The sequence below is a fragment of the Carya illinoinensis genome, chromosome 5 (genome assembly GCF_018687715.1).
Source record: "Carya illinoinensis cultivar Pawnee chromosome 5, C.illinoinensisPawnee_v1, whole genome shotgun sequence".
In the NCBI taxonomy this organism is placed as follows: Eukaryota; Viridiplantae; Streptophyta; class Magnoliopsida; order Fagales; family Juglandaceae; genus Carya; species Carya illinoinensis.
This window is the reverse complement of record NC_056756.1, coordinates 29834677-29853029: the sequence shown is the minus strand read 5'-3', so window position 1 is coordinate 29853029 and position 18353 is coordinate 29834677. Positions and strand designations below refer to the sequence as shown.

The 18353-nt window shown below is 32.4% G+C and overlaps 1 protein-coding gene across 1 annotated transcript; it reads left to right on the top strand.

The window, feature by feature from the left end:
* Positions 1-6104: 6104 nt before the first annotated feature.
* On the top strand, positions 6105-7767 carry LOC122308890 (nudix hydrolase 1-like). The gene is made up of 2 exons (XM_043122166.1): positions 6105-6422; positions 7293-7767. The coding sequence occupies exons 1-2, from the start codon at positions 6293-6295 to the stop codon at positions 7589-7591; spliced, it is 429 nt and encodes a 142-aa protein (XP_042978100.1). The 5' UTR covers positions 6105-6292; the 3' UTR covers positions 7592-7767.
* Positions 7768-18353: the final 10586 nt, after the last annotated feature.

The window sequence follows — 18353 nt, the reverse complement described above, 5'->3', positions numbered from 1 at the left end:
GAAAATGGTAGGTTCATCTATGCTTGTGGATGCCATTTCCATTCATCTGTGCTTGTGGTTTCAACTCAAAAACCATCTCAATTCTCAACTCATTATTTTGAAGAGATGCAAGTAGGATACATTAAAGCCTATCTGGGCTTGTGGATGCCATTTGCACATGCTCTGAGTCTGGTCCATTGACAAATTATTTGAGAGTTTCATAGAATAGTTTGGTATAACAGCTTGTATGACAGTTTGTATGAGTTAATCTTCTATTATACAAACTATTATAACATAACTCACTTTATAATCTATGGATTTCTGATAATGCTTACTTTCTTCTCAATTTTTTAGGAAATGACAAGTTCAGGTTCTCATTCCGGGCAAAGTTCTTGGATTGCTAGAGAGGAAGACAAAGTTAGTTTGGAGAGACCACTGTGGTATTATGGCATACAATCCAAACTATCAATTTTTGAAAAAACTAATAGTTTTCATAGAAGATTTTACAATTGTCCAAACTACAAAATCAATAAACAATGTCGATTTTTTTTAATGGATTAATCTTCAAAGTGAAGAAAATAATTTATGTAAAATGATGTTAGAGTTAACTCAACGAATGAACAAAATGGTACTTCATAAATGTCTAGGCATCGAACAATCCAAATTTAAAGAAATGGAGAAGAAGTGCTAGGGAATCTTGAAAATGTTTAATCTTGTCATAGTTGTTTTTTATGGTAATTTGTGCTGTAATTTTTATATTTTCAAAAAACTATAATGTATGTCAGTCAGTGTTACGACTCTTGTAACTCGTTGTAATTTTTTAACACTTTTTTGCAATTGAATGTATTGAATATGTCGTAAATGTAATGAGAATTTTGGACATATTTTGAATGGATTGAATATGTGGTGAATGCAATGGAAATTTTGGACATGTACTAGCATTATTTTTGGACAGCCTTTTTGTACATGTGGTTGGGCTAATGTTTGTTTCCTGTTATGAATACATTCTAGACAGAAAACAAAATAAAAGCTAATAGAATTACACAAACATTCATAATTAATAATACAGAATTACATAAACATAAACATTCATTTACATTTAGAATAACATTCTCACCATACATAAACATTCAAAATTACATACAAGATTAATAAAACAAAATTACATAAACATAAAATTCATAATTACATTCACATTTCAATTACATCCACAACTCAAAACATTCTTCAATCCACTATTCAAAACTCACAATCTTTTGCGTTCTTCCCTGTCAGAACAAAATAAAGAGGGTTTAAATTAATTTTTCGATTAAGAGAGGTTGATTAACTTTCCATAACATAACAAAAGACCAATAAATATCACATACAACATTAAATTATATTTGAACTAATAATCCAAACCTAACGATATATTTTCCGTTGTTGGCCCAAGATCCCTACATAAACCATAACAAAATACAAAAATGATTAGCATCTTTAATTAAAGAGGTGTAAAACACAATTATAGAAATGCTACTATATTTCATTGTCAGACAGTTATTTCTAACATGCCTCTCATTTTTACAAATTCTACAACGTCTTTTATTTGTTGCTTGCATCTCTTTTGAGTTCTTTGCTCTCAAAGTTTTGGCCATCCTTTCATTGGCACCTATAAAGGATATTGGACAGTTTGTAAAAAGTTCGATACAACTTGACATCTTAACATATGAGAATCATTGGTTGACCCTCTGCCTAAAAAATTTGTTTCTTGAATATCTACATGATCTTCCATCAAAAGTAATTCTTTGTGAACCTTCTCTAATGCAAGAAAGAGGGGGTTGAGTTTTTCGATTGACTACGACCCAAGCTATGCAATGTCATAAAATTGCATCATCAACTTGCTTTTCCTCATAATAGGATCATCTTGTGTCAGGACTTGCCCTTCAAACATGGTATGTTGACAATAGGTCGACTCTTAGGATTAATAGTCCATCTTTCTAGAACATACTGACGTAGATGTAAAGGCAAAAATTGGCTAGGATTAGATGACTAAATGATAAAAACCTTATCATTATTTGATTAAATTTGGATGAATGTAAAATAAGAGATGACTTTAAAATAAGAGATGACTTTATATTTAACACCATTGAGTTTATCTAGAAGTTTATAAGGTTGTTTAGATAAGTCAGTTACATGATTTTCGAATCCATAAGAGTCTGTAATTATCAAGACCCAAAGCTAAACACAGATAAGAAACTACAGTGAAGAGTTATCGCAAAATATCAGCAATTCATCAAGAAACTTTCTCACAACTGTCTCTACCCGTCAGTAGAGTCATACTGTGACTAGAACTCTTTCCAGACTTTCTATTTAAAGGGATTCGATTTTGTATCTCTGGAAGGGTTTTGAGCCATGAATTTTAGAGAGTATATTATGAGCATTTATGAGAGAAAATCCACTTGAAAATTTTCATTGAGTTTTTCATCTCTTTTTTAGTGTGATCATGCTTTGAGTGTGGAGGAACATTGATTGGATTTCAGCCTCTAGAGTTCCAGAAGGGAAGTCAACATTTGAAGATCGCCAAAGGTTCTGGCTGCTACTGTAGTAGAAGACAAACAAGTTATTTGTCTAGGCAAGTAACAGAGTCGAATTGCAAAGGTTTTGTAATTAATTATTATTTGTAATTGTTCTTCAAATAATAAGATTGAATTTCTTGGGTTTGGCTGCCCCGTAGGGTTTTACCTTTAAAGAGTTATTTAAAGGATTTCCCTTCGTAACCAATCATTGTGTTTTACAAAGTTGATTATTTATTTTAAAGTATTTTATTCGTTTTATAATCTTGATAATTGATATCTAACCTATTTGTTCAAGGAAATTGTAGACAATTTCGTGGTCCATAGGGGAATGTTGGGAATTTCAGTAGAAATCTATCTAACTTTGATTTCTTCCCAAGAACACAAAGGATATTCCTAAAAAAATCTCGATAAACTCAAACATATAGCATGTATGTGCTGCATATTCTTCACCACTCTCCAATGTCATATATTGTTTCTTTGTCATTAGCTGCCACAACATATGTCTTTCTTTCACCTTCGTTTAAAAATATTGTTGATTTGCACCACTAATTAACAAAGCAGTATTGAAAGATCATGAAAGACTTTCTTGCATAAATTATGGTCACATCCTCTTCAAATTTATGACATGTTTTCAAAATCACTCGGTAACCATACTAGTTGAACGAACACAATCTTTGAAAAACTTATTCATGCATTCACTCATTTGAGTCATTGATATATCGATACAGCATGTTGATGCAAATAAGGCAAACTCATTAGCTGTAATTGTCTCATGGATACAATGGTGAAAATATTTTTGAAACTCTAAACATTTGTTATATACATGAGACAAACTTTTGGAAATTTTTTGTAAAATGTGCCACAAGCATAACACATGAGTTATATTTTGGAGTACTCCTACAATGACATTCACCATTGTCTTGTCATCATCGGTAATTATAGTTGAAGAAATATGAACAAGCATTGCCTCTTGCCATGTTTTTAATAACTATTTATATAATTCGGCTGTTTCACTAACCAACAAATCACAACCAAATATTATGGTTTTTAAGATGATGGTTAACTTTAGAAAACAACACAAATAACATCTTATAAATATTAGATTGGTAAGGTATGTAGTATCAAATATGACAACATTCTCAAAATATTAGTACGCAACTCTTGATCGGGCATCTGTCCAAAAACCACTTCCTATACACTCATCCTCATTAACTTGCATGGAGTACACAAATCCAAATTCTTTGCATTATTGATCAAGAAAGTAGGCTTATAACCTTTATGCATCATCTACTTCAAATAATTTTCTCCTTTTGTTTCCAAAGAAATTTTCAACATTCTTGCCAATACAAGAAATGTTAAAATTACAATCTGACTCTTTACTCAACACCAAAATTATCTTCCTAGTCAGTATATCGGACTCATTTAAAGTCATAATAAGTATTTTTGGACTTTAATAACTCTTCTATGTCCATAGAGCAAGCTAGTACTTTTCGGTGTAAGTAGAACATGGTTATATTCAAGCATAAACTTTGATACTATCCACTTCTCATCATCTTTCTTTGTTCCCATAATTGCTAAACATCTAATCTTTATCTTTGTAATTTTAGGAATTGTTCATTCTTTTTTTTTTTTTCGACTTTCCCGCCTAAATTTTTTCCTTGAGCAAACATAGTCTACTTACAATTAGTTTTTTTCTCATCTTTGGACAATCGACTATGGTTTGTCCAAATAGCAAAACCATTTTATCTTGCATATGCCTTATAAAATGCTTGAGCGTCTTCCACATCATCAAATAGCATACTAATGAATGACACCAAAGGACTACTACTTGAAGAGGAAATCACATTGATTTCATTATCAACTCACTCCATCTTTAACATTCACTCTGTCTTCCACATTCATAACACATTATTTTTCTACACTTTTAGCCTCAACTCCCGCATTCTCTACTTGTAGACAGTTTCCACACTTCATTATCTCAACTTTATTACTATCAGAGTGTGAAATTTTATCTTTCAATACAAAATAACCACGTTACAAACATTACGGTTTGGTGAACAATGGAAGATGGATTTTTTTTACTTTTTATTTTAACTTCTGACATATTATGTCTTTGTATCAATATCACTCTGGCCTATATGTTAAATCATCTCTATATTAACTGTAGTGAACTAATGAAGCCTATCAAATTTTACATGGACATAAATGTCTCATAATAATAAAACTAATTTTCTAAACAAAGAAAATAGCAATGCAGATATTTCCTAAGAATTTTCATAGGTAGAACTCTCTCTCTCTAGTATTAATATGGCTCGAAATGCAAAGTGATATATATTGTCCTGGTTAGAGTTGGGCACAAGTTTCCATGGTCTTAACTCAAAATTCACAGCTTCTACCATCAGTCAAATGTGACTGGTACGTATTACGTATATAGCTACCAATATTCATCATTGATTATATCATATTTGGGTTTTGGATTCAAGTTCCAAATAGGAATGATAATAGATCTAAACTACAATAAAAAAAAAAAAATCAAATTATAAAGAGAAAAAAATATACCCCAAGGCCACTAATGTTAGTCATGAACAAACCCAGCAAACGACGGAGAGGATGGTGGGCGATGGTGAAATTATTGAAGAGTAACAGAGCAGCAGCGCGTGACTGTGGCAAGAGAAGATTGAGTTGATGAGGTTGAAGTTGAGGAAAGCAAGGAATGACTAGGGTTTCTAGGTTTTGTTTCTAAAGAATTCATTAATCTAGTGTGATGCACCTTTTTTGGCTTATGTGGGATATGTGATGTGGTGAAATGCTATTAGTGTCTATTAAAGCTTCAACGACAACCCGATTGGTTCAAATTGGAACTGTTATTTTAATTGGCTCAAGAAAAAAGACTATTTTTAAATTGAAAAGAAGTATCGGCCATTGAGTAGCCGAAGTCTATCAGACTCCCAGGGAAGTCTACAGCTACTTGACATTGATGAGCCTACCATTACTATTTTTAATTAAATTACATAATTACATTGGTTAAATTTATTTTTTTAAATTATGCAATAAAGACATGTTCTAGGATTTTTATTCCAGATTCAAATAAAAAAAAATAACTGAATAGTAAAACAGTAATAAATGAGGTGTAAAGATATCATAAGCACGCTAATATAAATTACAATAAGAGAATTATTATGCCCTATTTTGCTTGTCTACTATTTTAATTGGCTCAGGAAAAAAAAATAAGGCTATTTTTAAATTTAAAAGAAATATCAGCTATTGAGTAAACTTCCGGAGTCTATAGCTACTCGAAATTGAAGAGCTGGTCACAGCTTTTTTTTAATTAAATTATATAAATATTTTCATTGATTGAATTTATTTATTTTTTAGATTATGCAAGAAGGTTATCTAAATTTTAAACAAAATAAAGAAAAAAATTAACTGAATAATAAAATAATAGTAAAAAAAAGTGTAAAGATATGATATCATTATATTACAAATTACAATAAGAGAAAATAGAAATGCTATGCCTTATTTTTCTTTTGTCTGTTATATTAATTGGCTCAAGAAAAAAAAGAGTTTTTTTAAATGAGTTTCGGCCATTGAGTAGCCGAAGTCGGCACTGCCAGAGTCTAGGGCTACTCGACATTGAAGAGCCGGCCACTGCTCTTTACGTGCAAGGCACGCACATTAGGCATTTGAACACTGCTTAAAGAGACGGGTGAGAGGCCAAACTCTGAGAGGGTGAGACAACAGCAAATAGCGAGGAAGGAATGGAGAAGGGAGTACCCAGAGTGGGGGTGGTGGTTTTCTTGTTGAATGGGAAAGCTGTTCTCTTGGGTCGGCGCCGCTCATCCATCAGCGACTCCACTTTTGCTCTCCCAGGCGGCCACCTCGAGTTTGGTTAGTATCCTCCCAGTCTTACACAAACAGTTTCCCATTTATGTTTTGGCAAGTTTCTGGGGATCTTTGCAAACCATTTCTCCAATTCTTCCATTATTTTTTCTTGGGTTTCTCTCTTGCTTGTTGAATTTACGCAATATGAGCTTATATAGAGTTGAATTGGATTTACATGCTCAATCTTTGATGGAAGGGATGGGATTTTGATTACTTGATTGCAAAGCAATGCTAGCGTGAATTATTATTTGGGTCAAGTCAAGTGTTTATCAATTAACATTTTTTTCAAAGGTTTTTGTCAAATAAAATTTCTGTTTGCGGAATTAATTATTTTGATCTTATTAATCCCTACATGCTAATAGACGCTCTATAGAGAAAGTACTTAATTATTGATAGCTTGATCTTCCTCTCTTTGCTCCTCTTAGAATGGGGTAATCAATGGATCAGGTGTAGAATTATTTACAATGGAGTTGTGAGGAAACTTGACTTTGTATACAAAATGCTAATAAAGTCCCACCACTACCATAGACTCGGAATGTGATCAGGGTATCTTAAGGACCTTCTTGGTCGACATAGATAGTTTCTTGGCCTGGATTCTGTTATGAATTATCATATAACCTAGCAATTATATATTAGGCTGCTAAGATTCACTAAAATCCAGTAGCCATCAATGATCACTCACTGTAATACCATCGTAGGTTAAATATTGGATCGGTTTTAGAAAAAGGAAAAACAACAATCAATGCAAACTCATTTATGAAAAATATTCAAACACATACCTCACTTCAAGTTAGAGCTCTTGCTTTCACGATTGTATTGGCATCTAGATTTCTCCACTTATTCAATTACTCTCAATTTCCACTTGTGTATTTTCAGGAGAGAGCTTTGAAGAATGCGCAGCCAGAGAGTTGAAAGAGGAAACTGGATTGGACATTGATAAAGTAGAGTACTTAACTGTCACAAATACCCTATTTCTTGAGGAACCAAAACCATCCCATTATGTTACAATCTTCATGCGTGCTTTCTTAGCAGATCCTAACCAAGCGCCCCAAAATCTTGAGCCACAAAAGTGTGATGGTTGGGATTGGTATGACTGGGATAATCTCCCTAAACCACTGTTTCGGCCTCTAGAGAAGATGGTGCAAGAGGGCTATAATCCTTTTCCAATTGGCTAGAACTAATTCATGGGGATCCTTCTATGTTCTACTTGCTTTTTGTCCAGTATGCGAAGATTATGTATGCATGTGAAACGTCTAGGCAGTGAAAACATAAGTCGGGGCTTTCAGTCTTATTATCAATTTGGTGTAAGATGTGTTTCCATTTATCTTAATAATCTTGCCTTTCTCTTGCCTCTTATGTTAGTGATTGTGCTTCCTGATTCCATTCTGTTTTCTAGTCTACTCTGCTTTTAACACAGTAGAATCTACATTTCGTGCTGAGCAGCAATTACGTATACTTATTTTGGAAATAGAATTACATTTATCAAGCAGGCTTTCCAAGTTAGCCTGATTTACACAGTCATTGAGAGAGCATTTATAAAAAGCAAGCGAGCTTTGCTATTCATAAGCCCCTACACCACACACCATACAATTTTTTATTTATTTTTTATTTTTAAATTATTTTTTTAAATTTTATTTAGTTTTATTTTTCTTAAAATAATTAAATTCTTCTACTAATTATCTATATACCACACATTTAATAAGAGAAAAAAATTAAAAAAATAATAAAAAGAGTGATGTGTAGTGTAAGAGGCTTATGAATAGAATTTTTCAAAGCAAGAAATATTATCCACTGCTCTGTCATTACCTCCATTGCATGTGCGTTCTTTTATGTATTAATGAGCAGTTCAAATTATTGCAGTCTAGAATGCAGAAGCAAAAGTTACAACAATTATTGAATTCTAGTGTTATTATTCTCATGGTTGCAATTCACATTTGTATCACCACTGTCTCCAATGATTTTAGGTTTTCTCCTCGGACGCACAAGGTACAATAGTTACAATAGTTACCTTGTCATTGTTCCTTTGCCAAATGTCTCTTGAACTAATGAAGCACTACCCAGTGAATGAATGCGTAATATCTGTACCCAGTGATAAACGAAAAGAAAAATATGATGAATAACTGTTTCAAAGAGAGTCCGAGACCTCTCGAAACCAACCTCAGTTTCTTTTATCCATTATCTTTGACGAAGTAGAAGGAAAGGAAGGTTGAGGAACTTTTACATCATTGGTCAATGCAGCATGATTAACAACAATGTTCCTCATCCGGGTGAACCTTAATTCTTCAATGTTGCTGTAAGTTCCAAAGACTATCTCTCACAATCAAAATAGAAATGAATTACTTATAACATAAGGGGGGAAAAAAACTATTCCCTAATCTGTTTCAAGGTAGGTAAAAGAGACCGAGCAATTTACTTCATATTGGTCCAGGGAGAAGTCCTTTGCCCTTATATCTGTCCCTCTACCTTTATGATTGCATCTTATTACACCCAGGATAAGAAAATCAATGAATACCAAGAAAAGCATCTAGAAAATGATATTAGCACACTTGAGTTCCTCCAGAGAATTGAGAGAGAGAGAGAGAGAGAGAGAGAGAGAGAGAGAGAGAGAGAGAGAGAGAGAGAGAGAGAAGGAAATAAGAGAATTGTATTGATCTATTGCATATCGAATCCATACATTTTATGATAGTGATATACGTACTGATAGAGAAATCTAACAACTGGATTTGACTAAGGTATAGTGGTCCAACCCAAGAATTACCCATACTCGGTTGCCCTTTCGTGAACCAATCAACACGGTAAAGGGTCCGGCCTAATAGACTCCAAGCTTAAGACACGTACAACAAAGAAAGACACATATGCTTCTTCCACTTCCGAAGGACTCCAAATCCCCCTTTCTTCATGCTTAGTATCCAGATACCTCAGGAGAAAGTGTGGACAAAGTCTTCCCCCTTTTTAGGACCTTGCCCACAAGGTACATGTAAGAGAGCTTCAACTGTTCATAATAAGATTTCCAAGTAGCATTGTCATCTTGTTATTCGTGCCACTGAATTAGCAATTCAGAAAGGGGTTGATTCTTGAATCTTCTAACACGGCGTGCTAACACTTTCTCCAGTTTAGACTTGAGGACCCGTGCAATATTGACCTACTGTAGGGTCAAGAGTAGTGAGATTCCTTGGCGAAGCTTCTTCCTCAACTGCGAGATGTGGAAGACAGGGTGAATAGCTGAAGTGGGAGAAGGTTGCAGCCGATAGGCCACATCCCCTATATTTTGAACGACCTAGAAAGGGCCATAGAACTATAGGGCTAGTTTCAAACTCCTCCACTGGGTCATAGATAACTCCCTATGGGACTAAAAGTGCAATAAACCCCCTCATCAACCTCTAAACTCTGTTCCTTATGCTTCAAGTCTACATATTTTTCATCCTATCTTGCACCTTCAGTAGATTGTGTTTCAAGAGCTAGAGCATTTGGTCTTGAAATCCTAGGTTCTCTTGCATAGCTCCCGCCTTCGAAGTTCTCGACTTGTAAGTTAATAACCATGGGGGAAGTAGCCATATAAGGCTTAAAAGGGTGGAGTGGAGTGTTGAGTGGTGTTCCACCATCATTCAGCTCAGAATACCCACCGAACCCAATACTTAGGCCTATCACCGAGAAAACTCTTTTGATAATTTTCCAAGAATTTGCTATGAGGTATTGAAAGCGAGTTGAACTCTTTGTATTTTAAACCTCATTCCAGAAGTGACTAGTGAAGGTACTATCCTATTTGAGACAATGGGATTTGGCATTCCATGCAACTTTAGGATGTGTTTTGTGAACAATTGAGCCACTGTCAGCAAAAAGAAGGTGAGTCAAATGAGTAAAGTCTCCATATATCTCGATGAATCTAACAACCACTACTCAGATACTAATGAAACCTTGTGAGGGATAGTCCTTCAATGAAATCCATAGTGATATGAGTTCAAGGCTGTGAGGGAATAAGAAGAGGTTGCGGTAATCCACTTGGCTTTGATTAATCTGCCTTGACACCCTAGCAAGGGTCATAGTCTCGGATGAGTTGCTCGACATTAGCACTACCCTCTTAAGTTTTTGGATTTCTTCCTTGGCCTCGTCATTATACACAAACTAGTCATTCAATAAACTGGTTAGGGTTGCTGCAGTGCTTCCATCACCTCGGATGAATCTTTTATTATAGATAGTCAACCTAGAAAGCCCTAAGAGCATTAGCATTAGCTTGCCCATCCTATTCACCAAATTTTGCCTAATATCACACATTTTGCCTTCTTTATTTTTTTATTTTATTTTATTTTATTTTTATCTCACTCAAAATCTAATACCACGTTAGATTATCTATCTAAACTCTATATAATAATAAAATATTATTAATTTTATACATTTTCAATATTTTTTTTATCTAATTTATTTTTGTCATATTTTGTTGTTCTACTAGTCATATATTAATTTTTAATAAAAAAAGTATTTTGTGTTAACTTTCATAATTTATAATGTGCACTTTTCCGATTATTTTATATTTAATAATATAACTGTTATTTCGTTATTCTAATTAAATTATTGTTTTTACTTATATATTCAATGGTTGTTTTTTTCCTAATCTAGCAATAATATCTAACTTTTTTTTTTTTAACACTTATCTAAAATCGCATATAGATTTTAACTTACAAACTTAATATCTACTTTACACATCTAACTATTTTCTTTTGCCAATATTTTTTATTTCCAACAATCATATGATCTACAATTCCATTTAATCTTCTTCTTACGTCAAACTTTCTTTTATTTATCTACTCATATCTTTTTTGTTTAAGCTAAGAATCTCATTGGCATTATAAATATATCAGGTTTTCTAACCACTTACCACTCATCTAAAACCAAGCCTCTTGAGATTTCCAATATTTCTTCTTTCAATTATTGAAGTTCCACCATTCTTAATTATCTATGGATCCCATCTCGGAGTATTGATCATGTTGTATATAACAATTATTCTCGTAATGAATTCGATATGATTGTAGTAATGACAATAGATCAAGAATGAAGGCTAGCGAGGGAGTATCTACTTCATGTCGTCATCGTGCTCAACATCATACATTCATCCAACGTGATCCATTGTATGACCATCAACATTTTTTTCATGATTATTTTGCTCAAACACCAATATATCTTCCCAATGTTTTTAGAAAGAGGTTTTGAATTGATCATGATTTATTTTTACGCAACCATTATGGAGAAAAGCTTATGATGATTATTTTGTCAAAAACATAGATACAAGTGGAAGGCTCGGATTGTCTTCCCTTCAAAACATGACTGCAGCAATTAGGATGCTCACATATGGAGTAATGACAAATTTTAAGGAAAAATATTTGAGAATTGGAGAAAGTATTGCACAGTTGTGTATGAAAAATTTAGACAATCATGACAATTTTTTTCTTATGAGTATTTGAGGTCTCTAAACAATAGCGATATAGCATGATTATTAGATGTTGGACAATGACGTGGATTTCTAGAAGTATTGGGGATCATTGATTGCATGTATAAGAAATGGAAAAACAATCCTAATGCTTAGAAAGGTATGTACTCTAGTAATGTAAATTAACCAACTATTATTTTTGTATTTTTGAGGCCATTGCATCTTACGATATTTGGTTATGGCGTTCTTTTTTAGTTTACCTAGATATCTCATAATGGCATCAACATATTGGATCAGTCTTTTGTATTTGTTGCGCTAGCCCATGGTTGAGCTCCTTTGTGCAACCAGGTTCCTTAAAGGAAGTCCTTGCGATGTCGAAGGCTATGGTGTGTGGTTAGCTGCAGTATTTTTTGTAAAGAAATAGGCTTGCAACAGATTTGCTTGGACGGGACTCAAAACAAGTGGTCAATTTGCTACATAACCACAGCTCAAACTGGAGCCTGGGAGGCTGCCTAATTGGGGATGCTCGACAAACATTGGATTCATGTGCAAAATGGACAGTCTCTCCTCATGCCCACAGAGGGGCCAGCAGGGCTACGCACCAAGTGGCAAAATCTGTCTTTGAATGCTCTGAGGATATTTATGATATTGAGGCCATCCCTTCATGTATTATGACCATTGTGTCAAAAGAAATGTTGTAATCTCATTGTACACAATCGGATATGATTGTAGAGTTTCTTTGATGTAAGCTCTTTTTATGAATGAGATCAGATTTTCCCTTAAAAAAAAAAAAAAAAATAGTAAAAGAAGTGTTAAACTTCAAACATACATTTGCAAAATTTTCTATTTGCGACTCATGCATGTTTTCTTAGCAACCAAAGTGTCAAAGAATATCTATATATATATGTGAGTGTGTGTGTATGTTTGTATATGTATAAGAAGTTGAAGTTCACAAAATGAACATCAGCTATCGAAAGCTCAGTCCATCCTTTGTTCCTTCACAACTACAAACGTCCAATGTGTTCCTACATCTGCAAATGAGCGAATTAAGAAGGTAACTCGGCTAGGATTTCATAGGATTTCTTCCGATGTCTAAGTTAGAACATGAGAAAATCAAAGAATTGATCTTCCGTTAAAGAGTCAAGGAAATATTTTGCTAAAATACAATATGGATCATGCATCTAAATACTTTCCATACGTGCTCCATTTGTACATAGATAATCCCCCAAATAATATTGATGCACCACATTTCGGCATTCATTTGGAGAATTCAAATGGTTGTAATCGCTTATATTTTTTTTCATAAGTCAGATATTCTATGCTCGATTTTGTAATATCAATTTGTTATGATTGTCCACACACTAATTGGGTAAATGAGACATTATCCATTTAACTAATTAAGAATTAATTAAGGCTCCATTTAGATTGAGAAATAATCTCAACTCATCTCATCTCATTATTACTAATTTATCAATTTTGCTCAAAAAAATATAATAAACAATTCAACTTTTTTGAATTTTTAAATAATAATATTAAAAAAATAATATTTTATTCAATTTTTAACTTTTATCTCATTTTAACTTACTATACAAACCGTATCTAAATGATCGATGTAAAATATTTTACGTCCTAAATATTGGGCTCATTTCATTGGGCTGTAACTATTAATCCGCCAAATCATGACTAGTATTTAGGTATCACACTACGTCAATCGAACCAACCAAAAACAAAGCATTGAATTTACGTATCATAGAAAATAAGAAATCTTAAAGTCGTCAAAAATATTATTGGATATCAATTATTATGGTAACAAAATATCTCAAAATCGTTGTATAGAGAGAAATTTCCACAGGCGAAGAGAGACATAAAAATAAAAAATAAAAATAAAATAAAATAAAAAAGAAAGAAAGTAAGAAACCAATTTTTCTTTGAAGGAAATATGCTTTAATTTTGCTAAAGCATTATTTTTATGGCTAAAGAAATCCATCAATTACTAGTTATATAAGAAAAGAGTAAAAATACATTAAAAATAAATAAATAAATAAGTTGACTAATAACCCTCGTGCTTTTCACATGTTGAGGGTTGCCCCTAGTGCTTATTTAATGAACAATATTCGGTGCTAGGCATTGCCATCGCGGGTCCTTTCGGTCACTTTCTTTTTTAAAAAATTATTATTATTATTATTATTATTATTTTTCTAAGCAAGTATTTATTGACATAAAAAATAAGACGCATAAAAAAGAAACGAGCTTGGCTATGGTTGTAAATGAACCAGTTTGTTTGATAGCCCGCTCGGTACTTATTCAGTTAAACTCAAATCAAACTAGACTCGTAAAAAAAAATTGTTCGTGAAAGTAGATACTCACTCGATTTGTAAATGACACATACCCAATAAAACTTGATTCGACTCGGTTAAGGCTCGTTTATACTCGAGTCGACTCGTTAGTTCAATTCGATTAAAACTCATTCATATATTGATAAATATATACATACACCTATGCATGTATATATGTATTAGCTAATAATATAAGCATACCACTTTTATAATTAAATATATAATATGTATTCTAATTACTTATGTCTATATAGTGAATATACTTCATAGGTATATTTTATAATTTGTATAATAATTAGTCAATAAAATTTAATAATTTCATATACTAATATGTGTGAACCATATATAAAATAGATATATGCTATCATATTAAGTGTATGTATGATTAATATATGTAGGCATATAATATATTGTTATTTTAGATAAATATTAACTAGTTAGATATTAATTATTTATAAATTTTTTAAAATTTTATAAGTTAATAGAGGTTCTACTTGTTAGTCGTATAAATTCAATATTAGTTCTTTTTTTATTTATTTAATTTATTAATTATTAAATCTTATAAAAAAAATTTTAAGCTCGACCTAGCTCGAGCTTGGCTCGACTTGAACTCTTTTGTGGGACGAGTTTGAGCTCAAACTCGAGTTGAGATTTTAATTTATTGAGTCGAGCTCGAACAAAAATTAAAAAAAAAAATCTCGAGATCGAGCATTTTAAGTCGAGCTGAGCTCGGCAAATCAAAAACCGGCTTAGCTCGATTACAGCCCTAAGCTTGACTTAACAAATACTCTATTGCAATAAATACAATATTAAAAAAGAAAACAAAATTAGGCTAGGTGACTAAAAATTGAATCCCCCATCTTTTTCCTGCAAAGAGAGCAGTATCTTAAATGACAGTTTTTTACAATTTGATTATTGATTGTAGTGTACTACAATTTGTTGTTCTAGAATATTTAAAGAAGGGACGGCATCCTCAAACTCAAGATCTTTGGTTAGAAAAAGTAATAATACAGTTGGATAGATGGCATCAACTGGCTTGAATCGTCAGCGGCTAAATTTCTACTCGTGCGAGAAAAAAACATACAAACATGATTGCCCCCCTCATCCGTATGTTTCCTTGTTTTAGTCCAAGAGAAGTAGGATTTTAATTCTCTCTCTCTACAAAACATAGGTTTGAGAACCAACTTACTTAATAATTAGGACTCATTTGGTTTATGTCTTCCCATCTAATCATTATAATTTTTTTAAATTTATATATAAAATATAGTAAATAATTTTAATTTATTTAAATTTTTAAATAAAAATATATTAAAAATTTATATTATAAAAATATTTTATTTAATTATTAATTTTCATATCATCTCATCTCATTTCTATACCTAAACAAGGCCTCAGACGGCCACCCCTTATTCAATTATTCTAAAAAACATTATTTTTCTTAAGTTACTAGGTAATAAGGATTTATTATTTTTATAAATTACAAACTTCTACACATATTTCTACAAATCCTAATATTTATAAATTGAACATATGACTTAAAATTTATTATATTATAGAAAAACGAACGCGTAATAAATAGTTGTACTTTATTGAACATGTGAAACAATTCGCGCCCATTTTAATATATGAAAGGAAAATACTATGTTGCCAAAAGTGATCACTCATTTTGACCGTTAGTGCAAAAATGCATTTTTTTTAAGTATCTCTTTTAAAAAAATTACACTAACGAATCAAAATGAACGGTCTGGGATACAATGAAAAAATATTTTATAACTCGGTTATAGTAACGTTATTGGCACAGGATAATGATATTCTTATATCTTTTTTACTATTGTTTTATTATCTAGTTTATTTTTTTCTTTTGTTATTTGAATCTGTATTAAAAATTTCAAAACATGACCTTCTTGCATAATTGAAAAGAAACTAAATTCAATCAACTGATGTAATCATGTAGTTTAATTAAAAATAAATTCAATTTTATAAAAATTGTCATTGTTTTGCTCTTTAAGTTAGTAATTATGTAATTTAATTTATTTTTAATTAAATTACATAATTACGTTGGTTAATTGAATTTATTGCTTCTAGATTATGCAAGAAGGATATGTTTTAAGATTTTTAATCTAGATTCAAATAAAAGAAAAAGGAAAATAATAGTGAGATAGTAAATCAGTAGTAAAGAAGGTGTAATGACGTTGATACAAATTACAATAAGAGAAATGTAATACCCTATTTTTTGTCTTTTATTTTAATAGGCTTAAGAATAAAAAATAAGAGTATTATTCAATTGAAAAGAAGCATTGACCATTGAGTAACAGAAGTAGGCCAAACTCGCAAAGTCTACAGCTACTCGATATTGAAGAGTTGGTAGCTGCTCTTTTTAATTAAATTACATAATAACATTGGTTGGTTGAAGTTATTTAATTTTTTCTAGATTATGCAATAAGGACATTTTCTAGGATTTTTAATCCAGATTTAATTAAAAAAAAAACGAAATAGTAAAGTGGTAGTAGTGGAGGTGTAAACATATCATTATACATTAATACAAATTACAATAAAAAAATGTTATGCCATATTTTTTTGTCTATTATTTTAAGGGTTAATCTTCTGACCAGTCAGGCTATTATTCTCCAAATAAAAACCCTCCAATGGGTGTGTGCCAGGTAGGGGTGTGCTCCAACTCTAACAGAGTTGAAATAGAGAATTCCGAACTCCAACTCCGACTAGAGTCGGAGTCAAAATTTTAGTCAGACGGAGTCAGAGTCTGACTCCGATCGGAGGTTGGAATTTGGAACTCCAGTCAGAGTTTCGAGGAATTCCGATTGGAGTCGGACTCCGACCTCCGTCCGATCCACTTCCAACATATTTGGGACCCCATTGGGCCAATTTCGAGCCCTAAATTTTTTTAAAAAAATGAATATAATATATATTACATCTTTCAAAAACTTTTATACAATAGTTCAAAATATTGATAATAGTTTAAACAATCCATTTCAAATAGGCAATAAGAAAAAATATAATGAACGGTCCATAAAAATAAAGACATCTTCCAGTACATCGTGGTTTGTCATTGATGATACCTGAAATTAAAATAAAAAGTCACAATCAATAAAAGGAAAAACAAATGATTCAGAAAATTGATGAATGCTATAAATAGAATTTGATTATCATTTCTCATGAATAAAATTTCAAGGGAGTTTATCAACTTATCCACACTCCAAATCCATGATCCATCAACTACATCCCAACGCCCAATGGTTGTCCCCATCTCAGACTGAGACTATCAGTCATCGACAAGTATGTTAGGGTTCACAATTATATCTATGAAATTATAAAAAGTATAAGGTTAATAGATTTATGAAATCATAAAAAGAATTAAATAAATCAATTGAAATATTCAAATAAAGTTACCCGATTCAAGCTTATAGCTCTCAGCATCAATGCTAATGGTATCTAGTTCAATGGGCATATCACTTAACCAGTTCTATGTGCAAACGAGGGTCTCCACAGTTGACGGTGACAATGAACTCTGGTAAGAATCCAATACTCAGCCTCCAGTGCTAAATGCTGACTCAAAAACAACCATAGTGATAGGAATGGCTAGCACATATCGGACAAAACGAGAAAGGATCTGATACTTGGTGGAATCAGCATTCCACTAAGTTAATAACTGAAATACATTGCTAGGTGCCTCGACCTCTTCCATAAAATACCATTCAATCTCATAAGTACACTGCATAATATTTCTCGTTGCAACAAGTTGATGATACTGATTTATAATATTGTAACCTCGAGGTGGTGGATGTAATGAGTCATTTGAGCTACGATTATCGGAGAGAGGTGTCGGAATCGAGTGTGAAGTGCCTGCTGCAGATGAAGGCTGACCACCATTGTTGTAGTGAGAATATAAGTCATTAAGATCCCTTTTAAGCATTGTAATAAATTGTGCAGCTTTCATTGCCCCCATTGTGGAATTTGTCCAAAATTCTATCAAGGCCAACTTATATCGGGGGTCAAGAATTACAGCCACAAAAGGTAATCTATTTATTTTCTCAACATCCTCCCAATATTTATCATATTTGGCCTGCATCCTCATAGCCATACCAGATAATAGTCTGCATCGATCAATACAACCTTCTTGCAAGTGGTAGTGAAGCTCTGAGAGCTCGTTGAAGAACAAGT